This window comes from Rhinolophus sinicus, chromosome 18 (assembly GCF_057876585.1).
Source record: "Rhinolophus sinicus isolate RSI-liver-muscle chromosome 18, RSI-T2T, whole genome shotgun sequence".
Taxonomy (NCBI): Eukaryota; Metazoa; Chordata; class Mammalia; order Chiroptera; family Rhinolophidae; genus Rhinolophus; species Rhinolophus sinicus.
In genome coordinates this window covers 29,387,340-29,397,670 of record NC_142518.1, presented here as the reverse complement: position 1 = coordinate 29,397,670, position 10,331 = coordinate 29,387,340, and the positions used below count along the sequence as shown (strand labels likewise).

Here is a 10,331-nt window from a genome sequence, read left to right as displayed (position 1 = left end):
GGCTTCTATAGTTTCCTTTGTATTTTTTGCTCGCACTTTGATATTTTAAAGGGGATACAAAGCAAGAGGCTGTACACCTTACTTTGGTGCTGCCTAGCTTATCTTTATATATTCATGATTAACTTTCTCTGGCGATGGCAGACACCCGTCTTGACACTTGCCCATTTTTCACTGCTGCTACAAGCTGATAATCCCCTTGAGCAGTCCACACCACAAAAAACTTTCTAAAACTGCAGCATTATATGTATTTTCAATTAAAGCTCTATGAGTTTGGAGATGTCTCATGACTGCAAGTTTGAAAACTGAAGTTGATTTAACATTTATTTCCCCCTAAATAAATAATGAAATAAATACCCAGCCATGTATTGTTGTCGTCCCACCACCCCAGAAAAGCATCATAATGGCATCTAAGTGTTTCCAAGGGCCCTACTGCAGCCGTGACCAGATCTCCTATCCACAATTGCAGACTGGCTCACTGGAAAACTGGAAGCATTGCTGGACACTGCCTAACAAAGTTTCCCACTTCACTAGAACTAGTGAAAGCGGCCAGAGCACATGTTATAACACATTTAAGTATCTCTTAAGATCAACTTAAAACACTTGTAAATAAAGGCCTGCAAGGTGTGTGCACTAATATTATCCAGTATTTCTTTTCTAATTCTTTATTGCTCAGTAGGCAAGAGAAATTTCCACCTTTGAAATAAGATTTCATGCCTCAAAACACTTCAGTTTGGGCTTGAGGGTCTTAAAAAAAATCAAAATGTTAATTAAGGGGTCCAATAAGCTGGTCAACTTGGTTGGAAAACAATATATGTACCGTTCTAAATACTTGGGTTATTTATGAACATTTTGTTGAGGTGTTTGGGCCTACCTTGGCACTGAATTTGAAATAAGAAGCTTGGAAGTAAATTTTGTCTTGTAGCTACTTCCCAAACAAATCTGAATATTGAAAGATGATTATCCACCACTTTGAAATACCAGAGGGAAAATAAAATTTACTTTTGTTAAAAACTCAATTAAATTTATTTTTATTTAACTACTAAGCCATTGATCAACAGATTAAAGAGCAACAAACTTTTGTGAGTTTCGTTAACACATTTGCCTTTTTTTTATTTTTTAGAATATAGTCTACATCTGGATTAAAAAATGTTTTAAATAAATTTAAGACATAAAACAACAGTGGAACTCTTCATCATTCTATGTACAACACTGATAGAATGTCAGTTGGTGCAATTTCGGATTAAGTCCACTTTCTCATAATAATGTTATTTCCACTGGCTGAGTGGCAAGCTTTGTACAAGTCGGCACAGTGCCAACTTACACATACTGGGGAGGGGGAGGGGTGGCGTGAAAGGCACAGGGTAGGAGTGCCACAGGACAACTATACTGTGTAACAGAAAATCATTAATAAAGTAGTACCGGTTAGCCACAGACCGTGCTGTTTGTGCGCTTATCACAATGGAATTGCCCAAGTTTCACAGCAAGGAGGAGGTTCGAAATACTTAAGACAGAGCCACTGTTACAAAAAGAAATAGTGCAAACAGGAAAACTGATGCAATCCTAGCAACGCTGTGGCCTCCACCAGCCCAACCACGGGGAGGCGGGAGGCTGCTGCGCGCCCCGCCTTCTCCAGCGCCCAGCTCCGGGCGGGGCTCCCAAGTGTGGCAACCCAGCGCCGCGCCCTGGCATGGCCCCTTCTCCTCCGGAAAGAACAAAAAAGAAACTCCAGGAAAGGAGGAGGCCGAATGCAGGGCGTCAGCCCAGTCCCATTCCCATTAAGAAAGAACCACCCTGCGGGAAGGAGGTCCTTGATCCCATCCCCACGCACCCTCCGCCACCACTTCCTTCTCTCTCCTTTCCCAAAAGAAGTCCCTTTCCCCAAGCAGCCCCGCCGCGCCCCCTTCAAGTACGCAGCCCTTCAACTTTGCAGTCAGCCCAACGAGCCCTATAGCCAGAAAGAAAACAGCTTTGAGAAAAGAGAGAGGGTGAAAGATGGGGCCGGGAAGGGAGCTGGGCAGCCGCGGCAGCCCGCCTCAGTGGCCCCAATTGCTGAAGCCGATCTCCTGCTTGTATCTGTTGGTGAGGATGTTGGCTTTGCGCGTGAGTTTGGAGAGCACAGTGTGCAGCCCGCGCAGGTGGTAGTGAAACTGCTGTTCCAGGTCCTCCTCGCCGGCGTCCGCGCCCTCCAAGTGGCTCAGGTCCACCAGGATGTCTTTGGACTTCCACGCGCTGCCCTCCTCGCTCCCCGCCGGTTGTGGCGGCTGGTGCAGGACCCCCCACTCGATGTCGTTGCGGATGGACTTGAGCAGCACGTAGTGGCTGTACATGTCCCGAGAGGGCGCGAAAAAGCTGCCATTGGCGCTGCCCGGGCCCGGGGCGGGGGGCGTGCTCTCCTCCAGGCAGCCGCCACTACCGCCTACCTCCACGCTGACATCGTTGTCCAGCCCGGGCTCGGCCAGGGGCACGTCGCGCAGCAGGCTGGGCACCATCACCGTCTGGTCCATGTTGTTCACGGCGCCGATGAAGCGGTTCATGGCATTAAAGAGCGAGTGCTTCTGGTTGTAGGTGTCGCAGATTTGCATCATGGTGGCCGCGCGGGCGCCGAAGCACAAGGGCACGGGAGGGCCGGCTGGGGCGAGGGTGTTCCCGCCTTCAGGAGCTCTCAGATGCCCGCGCGGGGAGCCTGGCTACAGCACGAGCCGCGACGGGATTCCCGACTCCTCCTCCACACTCTCCAACTATCGTCTCGCTCACAGCCCGACCCTGCGGGGATGTGCTGCTTCTCCTGGCTTTGGCGTCCGAAAGCTCGCGATGGCGGCGCGTGGTCCGTGGGTCGAGCCCTGGCCTTGTTGGGAAACCGGGACGAAAGAGAAGATTATTCACCCGGCTAAGGTGCCTGGCACCGCCGGCCGCCCGCACCTCTCTCCCCCGATTACTGCTCGCCTGGGACGGTACCCAGGTGGTTCCCCGCAGCCCGGCTGTCCCACCTCCTCTCCCTAGGACCACGGAGAGAAGGAGGGGGTGCTCCACACCCCAGTCTTCCTCCGAAAAGCCTGAGTCCAAGCACTCACGCTGACCCGGACAGAGATGGGGCAGGGGCACCCACCTCCTCTTGCTCCTGGAGATCCCCTGCTGCTGAGTAGCTCAGTGTTCTCGCTGCTTGCGGCTGCTGCCTGCGGGCGTTGCTGTGGTCAGGGAACCGACTGTGACTGCGGGCAGCAGTGGTGGCGTCGGTCCCCTACCCATCCCAGGTGCTCAATTTATAGAGCCCCAGAAAGGTGTCGCCGGGGCTCAGGGCCACCCCCGAGGTCTCCTCCTCCCGCCTCCCGGCTGAGCAGAGATAAAAGTCCTGAGCCAGGATGACCGCAAGTAACACTCTCCTGGACCTTTCTACAGCGGGGGCGGGGCATGCTGGGCCAGCTCCGCCTCTCGCCTGATACCCAGGCGGAGGGAGGGCGCAGTGGCGGGGCAGGGCTGGAACAGCAGAGCAGGCAGGCGGGGGAGGGCCGGGCACTGCGCGGGTGAGGAAGGCGCCAGCTTCCGGACCAGCAAGAGGGCGGGCTGGCGTGCCGGGGTTGGGTGGGCCTTGCATGCGCTCCCAGAGTGGGATGACCGAAATGCACGCGCCCAGATTGCAAAGTGAGCCCCTCAACCCCGCATCAATAGCGGAAATTACTGTCCTGGTTTATTGTTAGCCGTCGGGGAAGAAGAACCCGCAGCAGCCGCAACTCTATCTGGGGTCTCTTATGTAAGAAGGGTGGCTGGGCTTGCTGGGTGCACGTGGACACATAGTGCTCCCCCTGTGGCCCTGGCCTTGGCCAGCTGCTGGGGGAGGGGAGCCTCTGAGGCATTTGCCTCCCTCCTGATGAGGTCTCTCCCAATTTTTCCTGTTAATAGCTGCTGCCAGGGATAAAGAGAGACCCACCATCAGATCTGCAATTTTTTTAAAGAGATCAATTGTGGCAATGGGAAGAAGTAGCCAAATTCCTTACTTTTGTCCAAATCCCGTTACTCAGAGATCCTGGAGAGCCAGGTGCAAATGGCCAGGAGAGGGTGACAGTAGTTAGGGCTGCTGTTAGATCTTTTATCATTTAACAGAAAAGTGGGAAGGTGTCCAATAATTTTGGGGGAGGGGAGATTGAAATGTTCCTTTCCAAAGATAGTTCTTAAAAAGCAAAGTCGTTTAATAGGGCCTCGTCTATGTACTAAATCACTGGATTTAACAGCTCTGCACCATAAATTTCACTTTGGGACTCCAAACCACAGCCGATTTTCATTTTTGTTTTTGTTTTACCATCTCACTTCCCTTGCCATATCCTTCATCTGCCATTCTTCTCCAGCAGTCCTACAGATAACTCAACAAGACTCGAGTTTCTGATTTTAAAGTGTTTTTCTCTTTAAACCTTCCAGCAGTGCTTGCGGTATAGTGTTTTCTTGAAGGACAAAACGTGCCAAAAGAAGAGAGCATATAATAAAGGGATTTCTTTCCCTCTTTTTTTACCTTACAATCTATAAAAAATTTTCCATGGCAAACCATCTTCCTAATTGTCTTGAATGAAAATCTGACTTGGTGCAACAAGGACTCACCTGTTGACAATGGAACACAAGTGACCCCTGGGGACAGATCCCAGTCTGGGGAACCCCCTCCCAAGGCTTATTAGCTCCAGATTATAGCCCATGTTTTCTTATCTATAAAATTGAAATAATGTTACCTGCTCAACCCAGGGTCTTTGGGAGGATCAATGAAAAGAAAAATATAGAGCAAAAAGCATAATATAAAATTGAAGCATTAAAATAATCTCACTCTCCCTCTTTGCACCCATGGAGACTTAGAAACTTTTTCAGCCTCAGTTTCTTTATCAATAAAATGGAGCTTCTCCCATGGGCTGTGCCAAATTTTGGTTGATGATAATGGATCTAAAAATTATGTAAACTGTAAAGTACTTTACAAAGATTATTTGTACATAGTATCAGACCTCATCATAGCCTAGAGGTATTTATGGGAAGAATCAGAAACCTTAATAATGTGGAAATATGATAAGCCACAGACACACACCCCTCCCCCCCCCCCCAGTGCTTAGGCAGCAAGAGAGTACAAAATAGTGCAGGTTGATTTCAAATACTTATGTCCAATTAGATACAAAGCATTGCAAGACAAAAACTCGAGAAAAACACATATCGAGTTTCCAGTAGCTGAACTTCTCATTAATAAAAACATACTTTGTCCCCAATGACAGACCCTCTTCATATTTTAGGTACCTATGCCTCTTGATGAAAACTTGGTATTCAGGTCTGAGTAATGAAATTCCACAATCCTGCCTTTTCTTCCCAGGTCCAGCAAAATGTGATAGTAACTCGCAGAAAACGCAAATGCAAGTGATCTGGCAAAGGGATTCCAGCAAAAAAAAAATTAAAAAAAATCCCACCTTGGGAGAAAGCCCCTATCGCCTTCTTTTTGGCCTCCACCCCTTTCCTGATGTTTTTTTCCTTCCTCGGTTCTCGAATTCACTCTCCATCCCCCAGTTTCTTGACTCCAGCCCTTGTTCTTTCACGTTTCTTAAACACTATACGAGAAAGATGGCTCATGCACCTGCCTGCAAAACTTCCCAAATCAAGCCTCTTCAGCTCCCCCGGGGTGGCGCAACAACTCACGGCCACTGGGGTAAATCCGGAACGGAAAGGTCTCCCGGTCAGAATTGCGGGGCCCTTGGAATCACCCCACCGCCGCCCCTCTGGCTTCAGCCAATCAGATGCCGTCAGACAACGTTATGCAAATAAGCCTTCGCGCCCCAGCCAGTCAGGAGCCTGGGCTCCCTCCCCCAAGCGTCCTCTTTCACCCTAGCCGCGCCGGACTGGCGGCCGCGTCACTGGCAACCGGCGCGCTGCCAATTTTCCCCTTCAAGCGACTGAAAAAAAAAAAAAAAAGATTCCCTGGGGTTACTTAGGAGGGAAGCGGACCAGCCCTGGCCCTGCGGGAGGTGGGCAGCCTCTCTGGTTGCCCTGGGCACTTTCCCAATTGCGATCTGAAACAGGCTGGAGAGATGCTGAGCAACCAGCCCAGGCCTCCTTTTGCCTCAGGAAAACAGAGGAAGTCATGCGTTGAGCAAACAACTTTTGAGTACTTGCTATAGGCCAGCAGGCTCAAGGCTAGAGGCCTTTGGTCTCTACTTCCTCCTCAATAAGCCAAATTCTCAGGAAAAGCCTTGTCTGGGCTTGGCGCCCTCCCCACTTCTTCTCCACAACTCCAACTCTGGAGCTTTTAAGTTCCCGTTCTTAATTCCCACTTTCCCTTCTTCCTTCGGCAACCAAGAGATCGTGCTTTGCTGGCCCATCTCCCCCAAAGTGTCCACAAATTACCCCTTTTACTGTGTCCTTTGAATAGTTTGTAAAAAGATGGCATTTTAAATGACCAGAAATTCATAAAGTAGAGTGCAAGAGTAAACAGGTCAAATAAAGCAGATTGAAGCAATAAGAGGTTGGTCTTAGAGTTGGAAGGAAGGCGGTATAATTGCAAGGCTAGAAACCAGCCCAACCCAACATAGTGGAGATTCTGGATTGCTTTGAGGCAGAACTTATTAGAAACCACTTTATGAACAGTGTCCTAGAAATATAACATCAGACTATCAGACTGTCTTGTTGAAGGCCATATAGTCCAACCACTCGGTTGTGCTGAAATCACTCACACAGCATGCCCAAATGGTACCCTGGCCCACATTCTTGTCATGTCCATCCTCCATTGTTAATTCTCCCTGTTGGAGCCCTCCAGGAGGCCATGCAGCACACCATTGCATATCTGAAAGTGGATACTGTGTCTCTTGAATCCAGTATTCTTCAAGCCAATTATTTCCAGTTGCTGAAGCAGTTCTTTATATTCTTTCGAGTTGCTCATCTATCCTGGTCATTGTCTTTGGAAGTAGCTCCAATTTGCTTGTAAGTGTGACACCTGGAATTCATTCCAAGCACCATCTTCTCTAGGACAAAATAGAGTGGCACGGCCACCTACTTTATTGTAAATGGTAACTTTTCTAGGTCATATTTATTGCACACAAGTGCTTAGAACTTAGACATATTAATGCATTTTAAGTTCACAATAAACTTGAGGAAAAAAAGTAAGGATTAAAGAATTTTAAGTGGCCAAAGTAGCAGAATTGAGATTTGACCAAGTTTTCTGATGCTAGAACCAATGTTCCTTCCACTACCCCCCAAAATATCTATTTTTACAATGCTGCTTAACATTTAATGGACTTCTTTTAACAGTTACATCCATATGCTGCTGGTTAACAAAACTGCATGTATCCCATTCGTGAGCAGGGCAGAACTTTTTGGACCAAAATACAGAAATTTATACTTACCCTACTTCAACTTTATCTTATTAGTTTTGGCACATTATTCCAGTCTGTTTCAACATTTTAGGTTCTAATTTGTGCTCTAATGTAATTGGACCTTACCCATACATTTGATAGCTGTTCTGTATATCCATCCAAGTTATTGATAATAGGTGAAAGGCAACACTGGGCAAAGGGCAAAGTGCTGTAGAACATTTGGAGAGCTCCTTCAGCTTGCTATCAGTCCATTAATTAGCACCTTTTGGCGTATGCTGTTTCAGCCAACTATGAATCATATCCATTGTATAATCATCTAGCCTGTATTTTTCTTCTTGACCACACAATATTATGAGAGACCTTGCTAAATGCCTTGCTAAAGTCCCAAGCTAATAGCCAGGTTTCCTTTTATAGAGTCAGGAAGCAGGGCACTTTTGTCATCTGTCACAGAACAACCACTGTCACATGATACAAAAAGGCAGAAATGGCATCATAATATTTTGAGTTAAAATTGGGGAGTAATCTCATTGTAATTGTCAGTATAGGAAACACCCTCATGAAGATTTAGTTGGGAGAAGACAGGAAAATGCTAAAACCTAGGAACATGGCAGTCCTGAGTCTGATGGCCTCAAACCTTAAGCTTTCAGGTTCTAGCATGCCTGAATATGTTAGAGTTAGCATTTTGTCACAATCCTGTGTGTGTTGTTTTTTTAAAAAAAAAACCAAAACGCTTTAGCCTCAAATTCAGGAGGAGTAGAGCACAGGAAAGTTGAGAATACTAAAGACTACCTTTTGTTATTCCTCAACATTTCTCCATCTTTGGGAACTATAAACCATATAGAAAATGAAGCATTTAATTTGAATGATAGATAAGAAAAATGCAAGACTCATTATAAGTTTGCTTACCTACCATACAGGAGCTTTTCAAGTTAATTATTCCGGGATCTCTTAGAATTCCAGGACCATTAGTATAGAATGGTTCAAGAATTCTTGCATCATTAGCATAGAAGAAACAAGAGAGAGGCTGTAGCTCAAAGGTTGAACATTTGACTACTGAGCATAGAAGGAATGATGTGTATTCTTCCTTCACTCTATCCTGTTTTAGTGTGTCAATTTGGTTACTTTAAATTCTGAAATTAGATTAAAAGTTCACAAATTATAGTATTAAATTAACATAGGGGAAAATATATAATTATCAATATTTCATATGTTCAAATCTTAACCTAAGTTTTAAATATAATATATACAGAGGGTGCCAAAAACTGTATAAACATTTTAAAAAAGGAAAATTGTGCTAAAATTGTAATACTCAATATATACTGATAACAAAAGATGAATACAAGTCACATTTAACTTCTGCGATTACAAGAGGTGCTCAAAGTGGTTACCATCAGCATCCAGACACTTCTGATTATGGCGAACTACTGCTTGAACAACGTTGACCAAAGTGTCCACTTGTATACAGTTTTTGGCACCCCCAGTATATATGGTTTTATATAAAACTATACCTATATCTTATTTTATTGTTATATATTATACATGTTTATATATAATTTACATATATACATATTTCTACATATTTATATGTACAACTGGTTTTTGAAGCTACAATGTCATAAATACAATATTATCTGATAGTTTCAATAGTTCAATGCCATAATTTACCCTTTTAACTCTAATAATAAAGGAAATTGGACCTAGACAATGTGCACTGGAATTGAAAAGAATTCACATACATCATATTAGGTCTGGACAGAGTACTTAGGCTAATCTCATAATCATGACCAAGAAGAAAAGAATAGTATAGCAAACTAAAGCCCCCCAAAAGACAGTATGCCAAAGATATAAATCTGGAAGCAAATACAACCCACAAGTTCTTCCAGCTATAGAAGACCTTAGTAAGAATAGGAAAAATAATAAACCATTAGGAAGATTTTTAAAAGGAAATTGCAGAGCAAAGGAAACAAAATTTGAACAGAAAACAAACCACTAGAGAGTTAATAAATGAACTAGAAACAAAAAGCATGACAGAAAGTTAAATTACCAGCATATAGTGAAGGGTTCAGATAATCACAGAGAAAAGACACAAAGAGTTAAAGAAAATAGAGAGAAAATGTTGAATATAGAAGACAAAGATAACACAATATACACATAATTAATGTCACAGAGGTAGCGATCTCAACAAGTGGAACAGAAAAAAATTCAGATGTAATATAGAAAATTTTCCTTGATAAAACACTGTCATCTGCAGATTTAATAGGCACACTGTATACCAAGTGAAATTATTCAGAAAAGTTGACATTGAAAAACAAGCTAGTTATATATATTTTTTTACTTCAAGGAATAAGAAAAATTTTCAAGTATCCAAACAGGAAAAGAAGTACCAAAAAGTTGGTGGTTGCACGGGAGGGTAGAATCAAGCTAGGTTTACACAAGCACTCAATGATGGGAGACAATGGAACTACCGTGTTTCCCCGAAAATAAGACCTAGCCAGACAATCAGCTCTAATGTGTCTTTTGGAGCAAAAATTAATATATGATCTGGTGTTATGTTATGTTATGTTATGTTATGTTATGTTATGTTATGTTATGTTATGTTATGTTATGTTATGTTATACCCGGTCTCATATTATAGTAAAATAATACTGAGTCTTATATTAATTTTTGCTCCAAAAGACGCATTAGAACTGATTGTCCGGCTAGGTCTTATTTTCAGGGAAACACGGTATGAGAAAGAATATGTGATTCAAGAATATTATATCATTCAAGTTAAAAACAGGATTCAGACATTCTCAAATATGAATGCAGAGCTTTTCTTGAAACAAAATTACTCAGTGATAAAACTCTGTTAACTAAAATAATGGATCAAAATAAAAAACTCAGGAATGGAGAAACCCTGAAGAAAGGATTCATGGTGAGCTTGAATCTATTTAAATATAGAAATAAGACTAAACAGTGTGGGTATTATGGTTGCAGAGCAGAATACATATTTTAAACCCTGACAATGTA

The 10,331-nt window shown here is 44.0% G+C and overlaps 1 protein-coding gene across 1 annotated transcript; it reads right to left on the bottom strand.

Annotated features, from left to right (window-relative positions):
• Window positions 1-1,012: 1,012 nt before the first annotated feature.
• Window positions 1,013-3,365, bottom strand: MID1IP1 (MID1 interacting protein 1). The gene is made up of 2 exons (XM_019747894.3): window positions 3,107-3,365; window positions 1,013-2,845 (listed from the first exon to the last, which is right to left on the bottom strand). The coding sequence occupies exon 2, from the start codon at window positions 2,583-2,585 to the stop codon at window positions 2,034-2,036; it is 552 nt and encodes a 183-aa protein (XP_019603453.1). The 5' UTR covers window positions 2,586-2,845; window positions 3,107-3,365; the 3' UTR covers window positions 1,013-2,033.
• Between the last annotated feature and the right edge of the window lie 6,966 nt (window positions 3,366-10,331).

Bases quoted from the DNA above. Each gene is read 5' to 3' on its own strand.
- MID1IP1 (XM_019747894.3), bottom strand. From the start codon at position 2,585: ATGATGCAAATCTGCGACACCTACAACCAGAAGCACTCGCTCTTTAAT.